Below are 16,986 nucleotides of genomic sequence, written 5' to 3'. Positions count from 1 at the left end.
TTAAACACAGAACTGTTAACAGCTGTTTTGTAACTATTTCAAGTAAGGGAATAACTAAAGTTGACATTTAATTTGTGTGAAACACTGTGTTCAATGGAAGTTCAATGCAACGCTGACAAATATCTGCGTTTTGTTTGTTTGTGTGTACTTGTGTGCCTGTTTGTGCAGGTCCGTCTGGTCCAAAGGGTACTAAAGGAGACATTGGTACACCGGGACATCCTGGCTTCAGAGGCACGGATGGACAAAAAGGTGAAACAGGATTACCTGGTGAGCCAGGTATCGGTCTCCCAGGACATCCAGGAGAAAAGGTAATACACTAGCTATAACAACAGTTATAATTTATAACACTAGTTTAGTGAACGTACTGCAGGGAGTGACCTCCATAAGTCATCTTCTGTGCATTAAAAATTGGTAGCTGGAGCGCTTGCAAGGCATGGATGGCCATGAAACTCCCAGTTAAATTATCAGTAAAAAAAATAAAACACTGTCTTGAAAAAAACGGGTTCTTTCATGAAAAAGGCAACAGTACAAGAGTTTGTACATGGTAACTTTGGGAAAGAAGTCAAATGTGATTTCCAAGAAGCTTGCAATAAGGGATTTAAAATTCAGCTGCCTAATGCTGTAGGTCTGTATCTTTAATAATTTGCATTGTTACAAATGTGAGTTGAAACCACAGATAGCCACAAATGCCTAATTTAAGAAAACATGGATAGACTGTGTGGAGAATGTTGGGATTTAAAGACTGTAAATTAGCGCCCTTGATACAAGGGAGATGGAAGCTGACTCAGGCTATGAAAGTCGCCGCTCTATAGTTGGCTATTCAATGTTGTCAAATTTGTCGCTGAATAAAAGAAGTATCTGTGAGCATGAGTGCTCATGCCTATAACGTGTGACCAGCAGGTTATCAGAGACATACTGTCTTTGTCCTTCCCTCAACATATTCTGCCTTGTTCCTCACATTTATGCCTCTTTGTACTCAGCATCTCTCCATTCCTCTGCTCTCATAGGGTCAGACAGGCCAGCCTGGATTCCCAGGAACACCAGGAGACAAGGGTCAGAAGGGTCATGTAGGTATGCCCGGCAAGCCAGGACTGCAAGGAACTAAAGGAGACAAAGGAAGCATCGGCTATCCAGGTCAGATTTCTGTCTGTGTTGTCGCATTCATCCTATTTGTCCACAAGCTGAACACTAGGTATATATAGGTATTATAAGCGTTGTTATTCCATGTGCGTTCTTATTGTGGTGTGTGTGCATGTGTTTTGTACAGGTCAGCCAGGTTTGCCAGGTGAGAAGGGTACCCCTGGGCTGCCTGGGTCTGCAGGAGAAACTGGTCTTGATGGTCGGCCTGGTAAGTAACAGGCTTCTTAGATATGTTAGTCAGACCAGTGCCCACAATTAATTACTACATGACAAACACTTCATTAATGCTGCATTAATTGCTCAAGTTTTGATACATCATTAATCAGCTATAATCCTGTGGGATCAAGGTTTGTTATAACAGTTTAGTCTGTAAAAAAATCCAAACTAATCAGTGAATTATAGGGGCAGTTTGGACAATTATGCACCTTGCCACCTCTCCCAAACTTTGGTAACTTTTTAAATTAGCTATTGTGAGTATAAAATAAAGCATCACTCTACAGCAGACTGGCAATTTCTTTTATACCAATTTTATTCAGAAACCCGTTTTTGTGGGAAAATCTCCAGATCAGTGACAGCTCAGTGAGTCATGTACTTATCCAAACAGATACAAAAAGGACTCATGTACTTATCATTCATCTGTTGTGCACCATACTTGAAATGACACCTGTCCCATGCAAATGCCTATTTAGTCTTGCTGGACAATGATGAAATAAGTTAAAGCTGTCCCTATAAACACAATAACAAATACTGTGTAAACCTCTTCTCTCCCAGGTGAAGCTGGCTTGCAGGGACCTCCTGGTTCTACTGGAGAGAAGGGAGAGCCTGGAGTGGATGGCATCCCTGGATCCTCAGGAGAGAGAGGAGACCCAGGTTAGTGCTAAAATTTACCTGTCTATCAACTGGATGTTACAGTATAATGAGCCTCTCAGCCTGATATTCCCTATCTTGAGAACTCTCCACCACAACAACCACATGCACTTTTTAATACTTTTATGTACGTCCACATATTATTTTTTCAAAAATAAGTACGGGAAGACACAAGCTCAGTGTCAATCAGGAGTTCAGGTAACAGTGTAACTTCTACAAATATAGTGACAACTAATTAGTGCAGACACATGGCAGTATCTTGATTTAAGCAGCCCTAACATTTTCAGAACCCTCACTACCAATCTGGACATCACAAAAACTACCAAAAAGAAACACAAGCAATCAGATGGTAACCAATGGTAACAAAGCTGTGAGACAGCAGAGGATGATGCTTTTTAACCTTAGTGAGATGCACCTTCAAAAGATTGCCACAACTCATCATTAGCTGCAAAATTTGAAAAACAGATCACAGTTACTATTGCATATAACATTACTGTATGTCCTATATGTCCAAATAAACAATAAACATGTCAACAAGTTTGTCATTTCTTGCTATATGAAGCAGTTAATACAAAAAGAAGCCATTCAGAATATGCACATATCCTTGTTCAAACTGTGACTTGAGACCTTGTTTAATTTAAATGTAATTTTTTAATTAAATATTTTTAATTTAATATTTTCATATTGTAATTATAACTGGAAACAATTCCACACCTGAAACCATGTAAATGAATTATTTGAAAGGATTTGATTGACATTCATTAATCAGTGAACAAATTCAGAGGATGGAGTGACAAATTAAATATAATGGCATCAATTCAGTGTGAATGTCAAAGAGCATATCAGACATATTTTAAGATGATAATATTATTTTGTATTATTATTTTGCTGGTCCTATTCCTGTAGTAAACATTCTCATTCCACACCTGTAGAAATGTTTTAGGAATGTACCTCTTAATTGTCCTTCACTGCAGGTATACCTGGCCAAGGTTTCCCTGGGCCACCTGGAGTGCTTGGTGATAAAGGTGAGAGCCCCCTCCGTTGTTGATTTATATAATCCCTTAATCTCTGGTGACAAACAGAGTTTCATCATGTGGACTTGTCTTTCACTCTCCAGGTGACAAAGGTAGTACTGGCTTCCCTGGCACTCCTGGTCATCCAGGTATCCCTGGTATCAAAGGCGACAAGGGACTTCAAGGCCTACAGGGTCGCCAGGGTGAGCCAGGAGAGAGGGGGCCCCCAGGTTCCTCTCTACAGGGCCCTAAAGGAGAACGGGGAGAAACAGGACAACCTGGGGAAACAGGTATGCCACATACATGACATGCCAGCAATGCATTACATGTGCAAGGACTTGTTTCCATAGATGGAGCAGCTGTCACAAGTGTTTTGAATAGAAATACTGTGTACATTTTATGCTGTAGTCAAAAAAATCTCTTCAACTTCTTCTTGTCTTTATCAAACAGGAGTCACAGGAGCACCTGGACCCTCTGGTGTGCCAGGCAGAGAGGGCCTAAAGGGAGACAAAGGAGATCCAGGTCACCCTGGTTTCCAGGGAGAGACAGGACATAAGGGTGACCCTGGAGTTCCTGGACTTCCTGTATGTCACAAAGCTGTTTACTGTCATGTCATACAATAGTTAATGTGCATGAGAGATAGCTGATACATGTAAATGCTGTTCTTCCCACCACTGAAGAAGAACTTTTGTCTCACTGTAAACTGAGCAAGTTTTTAGAGAAACACTGATCTGTGTTTTTAGTTCAAGCTTGTTCAGCGATTTTATTTGTGTGTGTGTGTCTTCCAGGGACAATCTGGTCTTCCAGGTATTGATGGACAGAAGGGAGAGAGGGGACTGCAGGGTGTCCCTGGCTTCCCAGGTAAGTAAATACAGTGTGAAATAACGGTGTGTAATATACAGTGTGTCTGTGAGTGTGTGTGTGCATTCATGTGGGGTGTGTGGCTCAGGAGGTAGAGTGGGTTGGCCACTAATCAGAAGGTCGGCGGTTCGATCCCCTACTCCTCCTGTCCAAATGGTGGAATGTCCTGGGGCAAGATGCTTGAACCCCAAATTGCTCCTGATGGCTGTGCCAGTGCCCTGCATGGTAGCTTGCTACCATTGGTGTGTGTGTGTGTGTGTGAATGGAGGAGTAAGCAGCAGAAACATTGTAAAGCGCTTTGGATAAAAGCAGCCATTTACCATGTATGAAAGAGAGCATGTGTTTAAGCAATTGTGAGAAAAAATACTATTTTTTTTCAAAAGCAAAAAAGCTTATTGTGAACATTATATCTAGGTACAAAGGGTAATTTCGGGGACAGAGGAGTCAAAGGAGAACTTGGAGACAGAGGATTCCCGGGAGAAAAGGGTAAAACGGAGATCAATAATTTGCCATATTAGAATCATTACACACTATATATAATCATTATATCAATAAATAATGTATATAATTCAGTCAGTACTTACTCTTGTCTGATAATCTTATCACTTGATTTCCACAAACTGCTAAAAATCTGGGTAATCTGGAAAATGATACTCTTTATTTCAGGTATTGACGGCCCCCCTGGTCCCCCTGGCCCCCACACCTTCATTAAAGGAGACATTGGGTTCCCAGGGATTCAAGGCTTACCGGGACCCCAGGGTCCATCTGGGCTCCCTGGACAGAAAGGACAACAAGGTGACGTTTTGCTTAAAAATGTATAATCAGTTTCCTCCTGCTCACATCCATTTTAATAACTGTTACATCATTTATTTCATTTATGTTTCTCAGGTGTGACAGGTATTACAGGACCAAAAGGTGAAGACGGCGTCCCTGGACATCACGGTCAACCTGGATCTAAAGGAGAGCCTGGCCTGCCTGGGCCTCAAGGTGAGAGGTTCTAAGGAACAGTGGATAAGACATGTCCCCAGTTGTTCTGTTGCTTTCATAAATGATTAATAACTCCATGCCTCTAGGACCCAGAGGACACCCTGGACCCCCGGGACCTGATGGTGTTCCAGGTCAAGTGGGTCCCCCTGGCCCCTCCTCCATGGAACACGGTTTCCTGGTAACCCGTCACAGTCAAACAGTGGAGGTTCCATATTGTCCTGAGGGGACCTCGCTCATATATGATGGCTACTCCCTGCTATACGTTCAAGGAAATGAACGCTCTCACGGACAGGATCTAGGTGAGAAAAACAATATTTGGAAGAAAGACTGAAAGAAAGAAAGAAAGAAAGAAAGAAGTGAGACTAAGAAAAAGAAGAGGGATGAAAGGAGAAGTTTGCAGGATGAATTACAAGTGTTATGGTTCTGTGTTTTAGGTACGGCAGGGAGCTGTCTGAGGAAGTTCAGCCCCATGCCCTTCCTGTTCTGTAACATCAACAACGTGTGCAACTTTGCCTCCCGTAATGATTACTCCTACTGGCTCACCTCCCCTGAGCCCATGCCCATGAGCATGGCACCAATCACTGGTGAAAGCATCAAACCCTTCATCAGCAGGTATGTCAGCATTTCTATACAATATATACTGTTCTGTTGCAGCTTATTTATGACACTCACATGCTGTACCCTTCTCATATGTATGTGCATACAGGTGTGCTGTGTGTGAAGCCCCAGCCATGGTGATTGCAGTTCACAGTCAGACTATCATGATCCCACCATGCCCTCACGGCTGGGACTCTCTGTGGATTGGCTACTCCTTTGTCATGGTAAGACAAGCAGGGTCGGGTCTCAGTGCAAGTGAACAGAGTCTCCTCTGTAGAGAATAGATTTCAATCTTCATTACACCAGAGATGTTATCAGCCAAGCCTCATGTTGTGATGATTCACTAAAATATGGGGAGACTTTTCTTGCAGAATTTCTCAGATTTTATTTCCACAGACATTATCAAGGTTCAGTTTATTCATCCATAAAAACAGCTCACATCCTGAGCAGCCAACAAAAACAGAGAAATATGATAACAATACAACTACTACTATTTTTTGTGTTAATACACAGATAAAAAGATAACAGTTAACATGAATATACCATGTGCTGTAAGCATTTGTTGAAAGATTTAATTAAATCATGCTGTAAATACAAATACATATTATAATACATTCCTCCTACCCTACCCCCTCCCCAAAACTGTAAACCATATAGGGACTCTAAATCACCTGTTAGAGGGCAGAAGTTGGTACTCTCCATTTAAAACAGAAGAGATACTGTTAGCAAGTCTAAGCATGCTCTTGTTGGAAGCTGCTTGAAAGATGTGTGTCTCAGGTTGGCCAATAATCTTCACACAAATCTGGATTTGATTATATAGTTTAGTGTTAAGTTTCACAGATAGGCTGCTCAGCCAGGCTGTGATCATAAAGCCAGACTGTGTATAAAGTAGCTCAAACTAGCTCCACCTCCAGCAGCTACAACAGTTAAATGTTGCTAAACATTGATGCTTCAGTATTATTAATTTAATGATGTCATATATGATAATATATCAGTCAGAGGGATGAAACCAGTACTTCTACTTTAATACTTCAAATACATTTTGCTGCTAATACTTCTACTTCTTACTTAAGTAGGATTTTTCCTGTGGGACTTTTCCTTGTAATGGAGTATTTTTTTACATTGCTGTATTGGTACTTTTACTTAAGCAAAGGATCTGAATACTTCTTCCACCACTGCATAATATACAGATGTGTGTATCTACTCAGCATCTACAGGTTTTTATCTACAAACAAACCTATCTAAATATATAAATGAAGACGTGCATGCACCTATGAACCCATTGTAATCATACACATGTAAACAAACACATATACATACATCTATAGATTTATATTGTCTGCTAAAGAAAATCCACATAGCAACCCTTTTTGCACATGCACATTTTAGGCTTCATTTGGATATGTATGTGTGTGTGTTTGTGTAGCACACCAGTGCTGGTGCTGAGGGCTCAGGCCAGGCTCTGGCCTCACCTGGTTCCTGCTTGGAAGAGTTCCGCAGCGCTCCGTTCATCGAGTGTCACGGTCGTGGAACCTGCAACTACTACGCCAACTCTTACAGCTTCTGGCTCGCAACTATCGAAGACAGCGAGATGTTTACGTAAGACAGACATACTCACATTCAGACATTGTATTTCTTGATTTTCCTTATGTTTGTTGATTGTTTTTTTCCCTCACCACATCTACATGATAATCTTGGCATTATAGAATCGACTTCTGATGTTTTTCTCTCTACGTATCTCCAGGAAACCTGTCCCAACAACACTAAAAGCGGGAAATCTCCGAACACACATAAGCCGCTGTCAGGTGTGCATGAAGAGGACATAAACCCCAACCTCTGAGTCCTACTTCCTGACCTGCGCCGACGTCCGTGACTTGGCTTTACTTCCTGTTTTCAGAGGATGGTGCTAATTCCCTGTATGTGTGAGAGGAGAGGGACTGAGGCGTGGGTTGCAGAACAAACCGGAGATCGAACTTTACAAACCACAATGCAGAGACCAAGCAGCCTTTTGCTCCATGCAGAACACTTTACTAACATGATCACAACATGTCTCTAAGGAATGGCACCCAGTTTACCACTGCACTGAGTACATGCCCCCTAAACTGGTAAACTAGTGTTCATTTTGAAAGGGTTGTTTGTGTAAGACAGGTGCTATTGAATCTTACTTATCTGCCTTATTCCATTTTTTTATTTCCCTTCCCTACCAGTGCCACATCATTCAAAGATATAGCTACATAGTAGTATTATAGATTTTCACCTTTTAACTTGTTTAGACATACTAATGTAAAGGATGGGACTTACCACTGCTTACACAAACTTAAAATCACTATAATGTCACCATCACCAAAATATAACAACCACACTGTTGTAAATATAATGCATTCCTCTCTAACCTAGTTCAACATACTCTCCTCAGGTTATTATTGAATTTACATTGTGTGTTATTAAGTCCATTTTTATTTATAAGAGTTATGAGAATATGTTGGACTTGAGTGTATCTGAGATTCCATAAATCCAGAAACAGTGTTTCAACTTCTGACAATCAGCGCCTTATTAACATGCAAAACAGCACTGAAACAACATTGGCAGGTGTGTGTGTGTGTGTGTGTGTTTGTGTGAGTGTACATATATGAATGGATTTGAGCTGTTAGGAAGTGGTGTGTGTGTGTTGTGATGTCTGCAAATATAATCCAAAACAAATGACAAATGCACAAAAAGAAATAGACCAAAAAAAAAAAATCACCTTTCTTATACCATTACTCTCAGTATTGTGTATAACGGCTGTGTGTTAAAGGATTTACTCTTGTCACATTAAGTGAATCAAATGTTTCTAATCTTTGATCCCAAAGAAATGCACATGTGTATATACTTACATATAACATGTACTTGCTATTCTGCTCATGTACTTGATTGTTCCCCGTAGTGGATTACTTTTGTAAAGGTTCATCATGTCATGGTTGTGCATCCAAGTCAAACATAGACAGATGAGGAGGGCTATATTTATAAGTGTCTATGCAGGTTGAGATGCTTTAAGAGGTCTGGATGTAGGCCTATGTTATGTTTATTCCTCAATATACAGTATTTAGAGAACTTCAGTTGTGTCAATATGAGAAACCCAAAACATAGTTCCTATGTCCTTTGCAGAGCAATTGAAAGATACAAAGTTTTCTGCTGTTAAAGTTATAGTAATTACTTGACACTGACCGTAACCTGATTTTTTGTTAGTATGTTGTGCTTGGTTTTGATTAAGTGCTCCATGAAGTACATGAAGTATTAGCAGTATTCACACAAACTTGAGTACAGTGGGAATAATCTTGACTGATTAACAGAACAGACATTTCTTATTTCCCAGATCCAATACTGTGTAATTCCTGCAATAAAATTTTTTAGAATATTATTATTAATTTATCATAGGTGTTATTTTTCCATTTGTCTGTTTCTGTAAATGTGACATGAAGATTTCTATTACAGTACTCCATATGGGCCACAAGAGGGCAGCATCAGCACAATTTGAAAGTAAGTTGCTGATGATTCATGATGTCAGAGCTCACCAACTGGATGATTCACAAGTTCACAGAGGGCCTTTTGCTTTTACTTCCATTGGCTATTATTCCAGCAAAAGCTGACCTCAAATCTATCTCGAACCCTAATTTAAGTGCATCCTCTGCACCAACTCTTCCACAGCGCGATGCAGCCACTACCTCAGCACTTCTGCTGGGATGGTGGCCAACAAACCCGTTCACCCCATGAAAACACACACAGATCGATACGCTCCGCAGAGAACCAGATAACCCCTCCTTTTATCTCCACTCTCGTCTTTCATCTATTACCGGAATCCTATCCCTTGTTTCCTCTCGTCACCAGACGGACAAACAGAGAGGCCTTGACCCCCGGCTATCTTCATAAACAAGTCTAACAAGGCTTTGGCCTCTGACCGCTTGGTGAGTGCAAGGTCACTCAGGTGGGAGTCACAGTGGAGGGTCATACAACACTAAAGGCAAATGATCAAATGACGAGTACAACTGAACATGATGGCCTAATGACCACAATCAAGATCATTTGCTACATGGCTGAGATGTCTGCAGTTGGGGCAAAGGCTACATTTTCAGACATGTACCACACTTTAAAAGGCCCAATCTGTATTTTAAGTACATTACAGGTATGTTTATACATATATAGATAATCAAATAATATGACTAAAAGATTAAGTTTAAAAGTGATGATAATTGTAAATGTAAGCCCATAATATGGCTGCTTTTACAAACATTACTGATGCAAAATTTTACATCAGAAAATAATAATTGAGATTTAGAGTTAGTTTGCTTACATGTGTCAATTGGATAGTAACACTACAATAGGTTATGTCTTATAACAAAGTAGTTGTTTATGAGTTTCTGAGATGAGTACTTGTTTTCTTGTCAGTTTTCTAATACTTGGAGGGAAATGCTTCAATCAAACAGAATATATAATTCAATAAGTTAATGGAATATACAGAGGAGCTACTGGGCAATAAGTATGAAAGTTAATCTATAAATTTATATCTATAACTTCATATTAATACAATCCATTTGTATGATGTAATACATTTAAAGACAATTACTGCTGTACTACTGATGTTGTATTCAACCATGCAATGGTGGAAAAGTAGGTCACATTTCATTCACACACTAAAACACTATTACACTAAAAATTAAAATAAGTGCCATTCAAACTGTAGTATATAACAAAGTAATAAAATTATCAGCAACACTATTCTTATTTAAATAATCTTATCATGGTGATCATTGTTGTCAGTAGTATCTGTAGACAACACAAACTGATCATCACACAAAAGTTGGCTGACATCTTATTGAAAGTGACCAAACCCTCCCGGTGAAGTTTGTCATGTTCATTGTTTGCATTGCCATGACATCTGAGGACAGGATGAACATTAAATAAGTGACATCACAACACCACATATACACAACAACCTGTAGCTGTATCATTTATATGAGAGAAACAGGCTTGTGACCAGGAGGTTGCTCCTTAGGAGGAGACACTCTCTTCACTCAATAAATACCCTGCTGTGGCTATACCATCCAAAATAAAAGTTAAAAATTGTGAGGTTGTTTTTTGCTGCTTCTCTCAAGCAGTCATAACTGTACTGGAAAGAGTTTTTGAAAAGCAAACATCATTTTAAGAAAAAGTCACGGAAAATATATGATTTTAAATCCTAGGTGTAACTCTGTGCATGTGGATACCATTTTCACACAAGACAAGTTGATTTTAAAAAATGAATAAAACACTGGAATTCACATGTAAACGCACAACATCACTGCCATGTGGTTAGGGTCAGCACTCAGCCTTGCTCAGGGGCTTTAGAGTTCAAAACTTTAACCTCTTTAAACGTTTTAATCCTCTTGGTTGTTTGCTAACACTGCTAAGTTGAGACCCGACTTAAGAGTTACGATTACCCTCAGAGCGCAAGGTTTTATGCTGGTAAAACATTATTGCAATAATGTGTCCATGACGTTGCTTATGAGGAGATGAAGCTGACTGACTGACAGAAAATTGATTTTAAAATGAATATATACTATTACCATACACCGATTTATGTCAAACTGATAATGTAACTTAATCTGTCATGTTTTTCAGAATGTGTTTACAATACAGTGCGGGAATGCATCAGGAGGTTAATATGACCCAGACCTTTCTCGTAAGTGGATCAAGCACAGAGGCCACAACCTCCACCACACCCCCTTGACCTGAGCCCTGCCAAATGAAGATTAGCTTGTAACATAGCCAGCAATACAAAACGTAACAGAGGACATACAGAACAAACAATCACAAATATATGCAGACACAGTCGTAAAGGAGGGAGATTTAGCGTAACAGTGCTTTTCGGGTCGGTCCGGAAACAGTTACAATAAGAAGGTACCAGTGGCTGTTCATTTCCTAAAAAGAAGGGAAGAGAATTGATTTTAATTTTCGTTTTAACAGTAAAATGAATGATCTCCAGATGATTTTAAACATCTTGATATCAGCAGCTAGATCCATGCAGCATTTCTAGTCTGAGGGAAACTGATCAAATTGCTTCATTCTCCCTCCTAATTAAGCTAGCAAGATTCTGTGAGGATCTATGCAACAGTGGATCATAATTCCCAATTATTGTTATTTCTCTACAATGAGCATTTAAAAGCTTCATAAAGAAATATTTCTGATCTCAATGTGACTGTCGTCTCTGCAGAACTTCACCTGCAAACACTTAAGCTTGTTAGTGGAAAGAGCTGAGTAGCTCTCAGCCAATCACATCAGTTGTTGGTAAGATGACAGTTGCCACTGAAAGATATGTTGGTAGTCAATTTTGATTTTAATTGAGTTTAATTTGGATATTTTTTATGTGTACTTTTTTACTGCAGGTGCTGTAAATGACTTTAGATTGCCTGGACCCCAACAACAATCTTATGAAAAGCAGGCACTGGACTTTTCAAAATCATGTTTCAAAATCTTGGTTATATTTGGACTTTGTTAAAGGTCCTATACACCCACAGCTGTTTACTTTTAACCTCACTGATTGCAACTCTAGGTAGGCAGATATATGCTGGGAATTATGTGATGTTGCGAAAAATCTACTACCAATAAGAATGATAATGGTGCGAGTTGTTCTGTGATAACAAGTGCAACAAACTCGTAACACGCACACGAAATAGCATAGTAAACAGAAACTGCAGGAGCTAGCATGACTAGCCGGCTAACAAGATCACTCTGCAAGTTGTAAATTATACAGCTTCTTATCAGACACTGTATCGTCATTACCATCATTGTCCTGACTATCCCTTTTGTTGTTTGTTGTGTCATCATGTAGTTATAAACAAGAATATGAATAATTAATATTTTGAATTAGAGGTCAGTCTCGCTCCGTCTCTCAAACTGGCTGAATGTTGGAGAGCCTCACAGGTTTGTCAATGTCAATCGGACGAGACTCAATTCATGAATGGAGGCATATTTAAAGGCATATTTAAAATATATTAGTATATATTAAATCAAGGGATATTTTAAACATTTTAGTAAGTACTCAAACAAGTTGACAATATGCATCTTGAAAAATGTTTCTATTTGTCAGGGTGTATACATGTACTGTTGATGGGCCCTGATGAGCCAAATATCTGTTCCCTAAACATAAGATACAGTAGAGGAGAGCATTAAGGCTCTCAAGTTGTCCTGCAAGCTTTGCTGCGGACTTAAACAAGAGGCAAACATGTATGTTAGAGAGTGAAGAGTTAATCAACTGCAAGAAGTGAAAATCTTGCAGTAATTTGCAGTTTGTCACTTGAACATGCATGTTTTCAACTGTAAAACTTACATGGATAACCTTAGCAAAACAGCAGATGTATTATAATAAACCTAGATTTGTATGTAAGTATAGCCTAGAATGTTTCTGTAATTAAACAGTAAAAATGAAGAGGTAATACCAGGACTTGTTAAAACAGATAGACCTTTATTATAACAAATTCATGCAGCTGCCAACCAGGTAGCCTACACACAGGACAACTAGAAAAAGTCTAAGTCCTATCTTACTTCTCAGATGCCGCCCTTGAAAGCCGATAACGACTGTGTGGGCATCAAGCCAATATGTATCAGACCACAGCTGACTCCCAAGGCCACTACATCCCCTTAGGGCACTGCACACAGGAAAATGCATTGCAGATACTCATCCAACTTCACCGCAACATAACCAGTATTTTAAGGGCGTATACAGGCAGCATATAAAGAATAAACAGTCCCTTGAACCAGTGACTCTCAAAGTGGGAAACCCCAGGGGTTGTTGAGGGGGTTCCAGGGGGTCTATAATTTATTTTCACTGTAATTCCATCCATAAGTAATGCAATGACAGAATATATGACTATTTTGTTCATGGGTTTCATACACTTTCTGTAATAAAACATCTAAAAGCAAAAATCTTATCAGATGGGGGTCCTTGATGTGAAAAAGTTTGAGAACCACTGCCTTAAACAATCCCACTCTCCAGAAACACTGTGGCTAAACTTACTATATTAAATTTGACAAAACAAACGAGGCACAATAATTAACACTAACACAAACAAAACAATGAAAATAGTCATTTAGAATACTTAACACTCCCAAGGTTCCAGACCCTCCCCCGGGGTGGTCTGACCCTTGTCAGAAGTGGGGGAAATGTGTCAGTCCAGCACTGGAAGGCCTCCATGTGCACCAGGAGAGCCTCTTACCATGTTGAGAAGCGGCTGTTGCACTCCTAATAACCCCGCCTTAACTAATCTAGCCTTAGCCCCACTCAGGAACCTCGCCCTACTACAGCCCAGCTACCTATCTTCACCGTTAGCAGCCCTGACCGGCATGTTAACGGCACCCACCCCCAGCAATGAGTGCACTGTTAGACTTGGCTGTCAGCACTGAGCGACGCTCCCCATGAGTCCACATGAGTGCCTGCGCTCAACTCTTTCCCTTTCAACACTTCCTAACCTGCCCCCACAGTCCTCATCAGGCACAGGCACAGCCACTTATTCTAATTAGCATCTGCAGCAGCTCCCCTCCCTGACCACAGTCACTACGTTACAATATTAAACATCTAAACTATACAGTACCGGTCAAAAGTTTGGACACATCTTCCCATTCACTTCAATGAGAAAGTGTGACCAAACTTACAGCGTATATAACGGTGTAAACATGCCCTGTTTCCTCAGATACTGACTAGCTTAGATTTGTTTTTGTTGTGACCTTGCATTATAGGCTCACAGTTGACACATTGTGACAAATTCAAGGTATTAAGCAAATGGTTATAAAAGATACTTCTATAATGATAATAATAATAATAATAATAATAATAATAATGGGGCCTTTAATGGTGCCTGAGCACTCATGATTCTCTGACACCTTCATCAATGGATTGCATCTTATTGTCTGGTACCACAACTTACAAAAATTAAGTCTGTTTTCTGTTAGCCTTGAAAACAATGCTCCACTTGTTTTTAAAAATGCATTTAAAGTCTCAGCATGTGAAGACACACTGCTGCTTTTACATCCTGTTGGACATGATGTAAGTTTATCACACCACTAATTATCTGATATTTGACTTTGATATATTGCTAATTATCATGTTTAGTATAACAGTTTCCTCTTTTTGTTATTTTGCTTTGTTACTTGAGCTTGGAGGGAGAATCCAACTGAAAAATGTCACCTCTTATCTTTGCTACTTATTTGTTGTTGCCGTCCTTCTCCACCATTTCAAAAATTGTACTTTTCAAATTGAAATATATACATTTGCTTTTTTGAAACAAACATTATTTTTCTTGTTCTGTAAAGTGTGTCAATGATCTAAAAGAGGAACAGAAGAAGACGATAAAAATAAAGAGTAGTAAACTCCCAACTGCATATTGTTTTGATTGTGCAGCACATTCACACATCCACAAAACACAAGAAATATTTACATCACTTGAATTTAGATCATACACATCAGTCACCAGTGACTAAATAGCATTTCTTTTTTCAAATAGATAACTACTGCTACTGTGTTTATGCCCCTTTCTTAATACACTATCCAGCTCAGGATGTCACATCAAGTGCCAAAAAGTTACATGTAGACCATGCATTGTATTACACAAAAAAAAAATAGCATAACATTAGGAACATGCTGCTCTCATTGGTGAAGATTATAATTGTAGTAGCTTAAGCAGTTCCCAGAACACGTCCTCTCTGAACTTGAAATTGAAAATCACGGCCTTGGTTTCAGAGTTCACTGTCCTGTGTTTTATGTCTCTCTTTGGACGATGCCAGATCAAACTAGAAGCTGTGTGATGTCATTCTCTTTGAAAAGGCCGGTACTGACAGATGTACCGGATCACACAGTGTTGTGAGATCAGCAGAGTTGTGCTGCACAGCATTTGTTTCTCAGCATGATTAGTGGAATGTGGCGGCTACAGGTCACTCTGGGTTGGCATGGATCCTGTATGTTGGTGGGTCAGGTGTCTACATAGGCTGGTGTTTGCATACTAGGGACCTAAGAGGGGGGGGGGGCTTTGTTCTTGTGTGTGTGTTAGAGGTCTATCTATGTATGGCTATCTATCACAGGGCTAATGTTAAAAAGCGTAATGTTTGTCATTTTAAGTTACAATAATAAAATGCAACTATTTTTGAAAGACTAGAGAATTTGAGAATATGACTATCATGATTTTGCTTCAATTTCCTATGCGAGAAGATGACATAATTCCATCTGTGGAGCTTGGCTCTCATGTGAGGTCTGATCACGATCTCAGCATGATCGGAAATCTGATGTGCTCAGATGAAGCCAAACATGGTGCTTCCTCCTCCTCCTCCGCCACCTCTTCTTCCTCCGCTGAAATTTCAACTCAATGCACAGTGTCCACTCAGGAATATTGAAATAGCGTGGCAGTGTGGCAGTGTATGAATGAGAGGAGAGCAGAACGCCTCCACAGCAGAGCGGAGGAGTAAAAAGGAAGAGTGGACGTCACAGTAACAGAGAGTGCGTGGGCATGAGAGGAAGAGTAGGAGTGAGTTTGTGGGAGGCATTCCAGTATAACTCTCAATCTGTCTTTTCTGTTTATTTGTCTCAATTCTATCACTCTTTTTCTTTTGAACAACTCTTCATACTTCTCTCACTACCTTCCGTTTGATTTATAGGTAAATCACATGTTTTTGTCCCCTGTACTGTATGGTCCTGTACTCCAGCACTGTTATTTACACATTAAATGGCACTTTGCAATTAACACCCCACCAATCAATACATACTTTCGCCTATGTGGCATCTCTTTTTGCCACGACTTGTCATCTGTTGATGACACCTCAACAGGGAACAGGATCCTATTAAAAAGGATTTATCTTATGAAGAAATAATAAAAGAAAAGAGAAACTCATAGCAAACAACCGCACTTGATTAAATAGTCATAATGTTTCTTAAATACCGAATGAGCTACTGAAACATAGCAGAGAAAGGCATCTAGAAATATGAGCTGCAGGAAAAAGTGGAGCATTTAGGACAACTTTGGTGGTAAAATGACTGGCAGTCAGCACAGGAGGGTCTGTTTGGCCCTTCTGGACCGTTAGTACCATCAGATGGTTGGCATTCATGGGCCGTCCTTGTCTGGTACTAGAAACCAAGGATGAGTATGTGGAAGTCAGACAAAAAGGGAACCATAGAAACCATCCATAGAAGGCCAGACGGAAGAGAGAGGGCGAAAAGGTCATGAAATAGACTGTGTGAGACAACATCTCACAGCCAACGTTGTAACCTGGGCTTTGACATCTTGCCTGTCGTAATTACATGTGCAGAAATCAAACGGCTAATTAATATGTGGAGGAAGCACAGGAGGATTCTTTTTTTGTGCACCTCATGTTTGTAAACCAGAGAGAAAAAAGGTACATTCTGTGCAGCCCAGTCTTCACACCAATGAGGAATATTGATTAGATACTGTTCTTTCTGACTGCGAGAAGACGATTGTGGGTGTTGTGTGAACATTAGCAGCTAAGGGTGTGAAGACTAATACTT

At 39.8% G+C, this 16,986-nt stretch overlaps 1 protein-coding gene across 1 annotated transcript in view; it reads left to right on the top strand.

The window, feature by feature from the left end:
* The window catches only part of col4a1 (collagen, type IV, alpha 1), a 46,371-nt gene extending 37,509 nt beyond the window's left edge, over positions 1-8,862 (top strand). Inside the window, exons 37-52 of the mRNA XM_042426298.1 lie at positions 169-308; positions 1,008-1,134; positions 1,268-1,348; positions 1,912-2,010; positions 2,982-3,032; positions 3,125-3,310; positions 3,471-3,604; positions 3,809-3,881; positions 4,296-4,367; positions 4,548-4,676; positions 4,770-4,868; positions 4,955-5,167; positions 5,303-5,480; positions 5,575-5,689; positions 6,892-7,064; positions 7,210-8,862. Coding sequence (XP_042282232.1) covers positions 169-308; positions 1,008-1,134; positions 1,268-1,348; positions 1,912-2,010; positions 2,982-3,032; positions 3,125-3,310; positions 3,471-3,604; positions 3,809-3,881; positions 4,296-4,367; positions 4,548-4,676; positions 4,770-4,868; positions 4,955-5,167; positions 5,303-5,480; positions 5,575-5,689; positions 6,892-7,064; positions 7,210-7,291 — 1,952 coding nt within the window. The 3' untranslated portion in view covers positions 7,292-8,862. The remainder of the gene's footprint in view (positions 1-168; positions 309-1,007; positions 1,135-1,267; positions 1,349-1,911; positions 2,011-2,981; positions 3,033-3,124; positions 3,311-3,470; positions 3,605-3,808; positions 3,882-4,295; positions 4,368-4,547; positions 4,677-4,769; positions 4,869-4,954; positions 5,168-5,302; positions 5,481-5,574; positions 5,690-6,891; positions 7,065-7,209) is intronic.
* The last annotated feature ends 8,124 nt before the right edge of the window (positions 8,863-16,986 follow it).

Source organism: Thunnus maccoyii, chromosome 11, assembly GCF_910596095.1.
Source record: "Thunnus maccoyii chromosome 11, fThuMac1.1, whole genome shotgun sequence".
NCBI lineage: Eukaryota > Metazoa > Chordata > Actinopteri > Scombriformes > Scombridae > Thunnus > Thunnus maccoyii.
The sequence above is the reverse complement of the archived record's forward strand: the minus strand, read 5'-3'. Positions and strand labels throughout refer to the sequence as shown.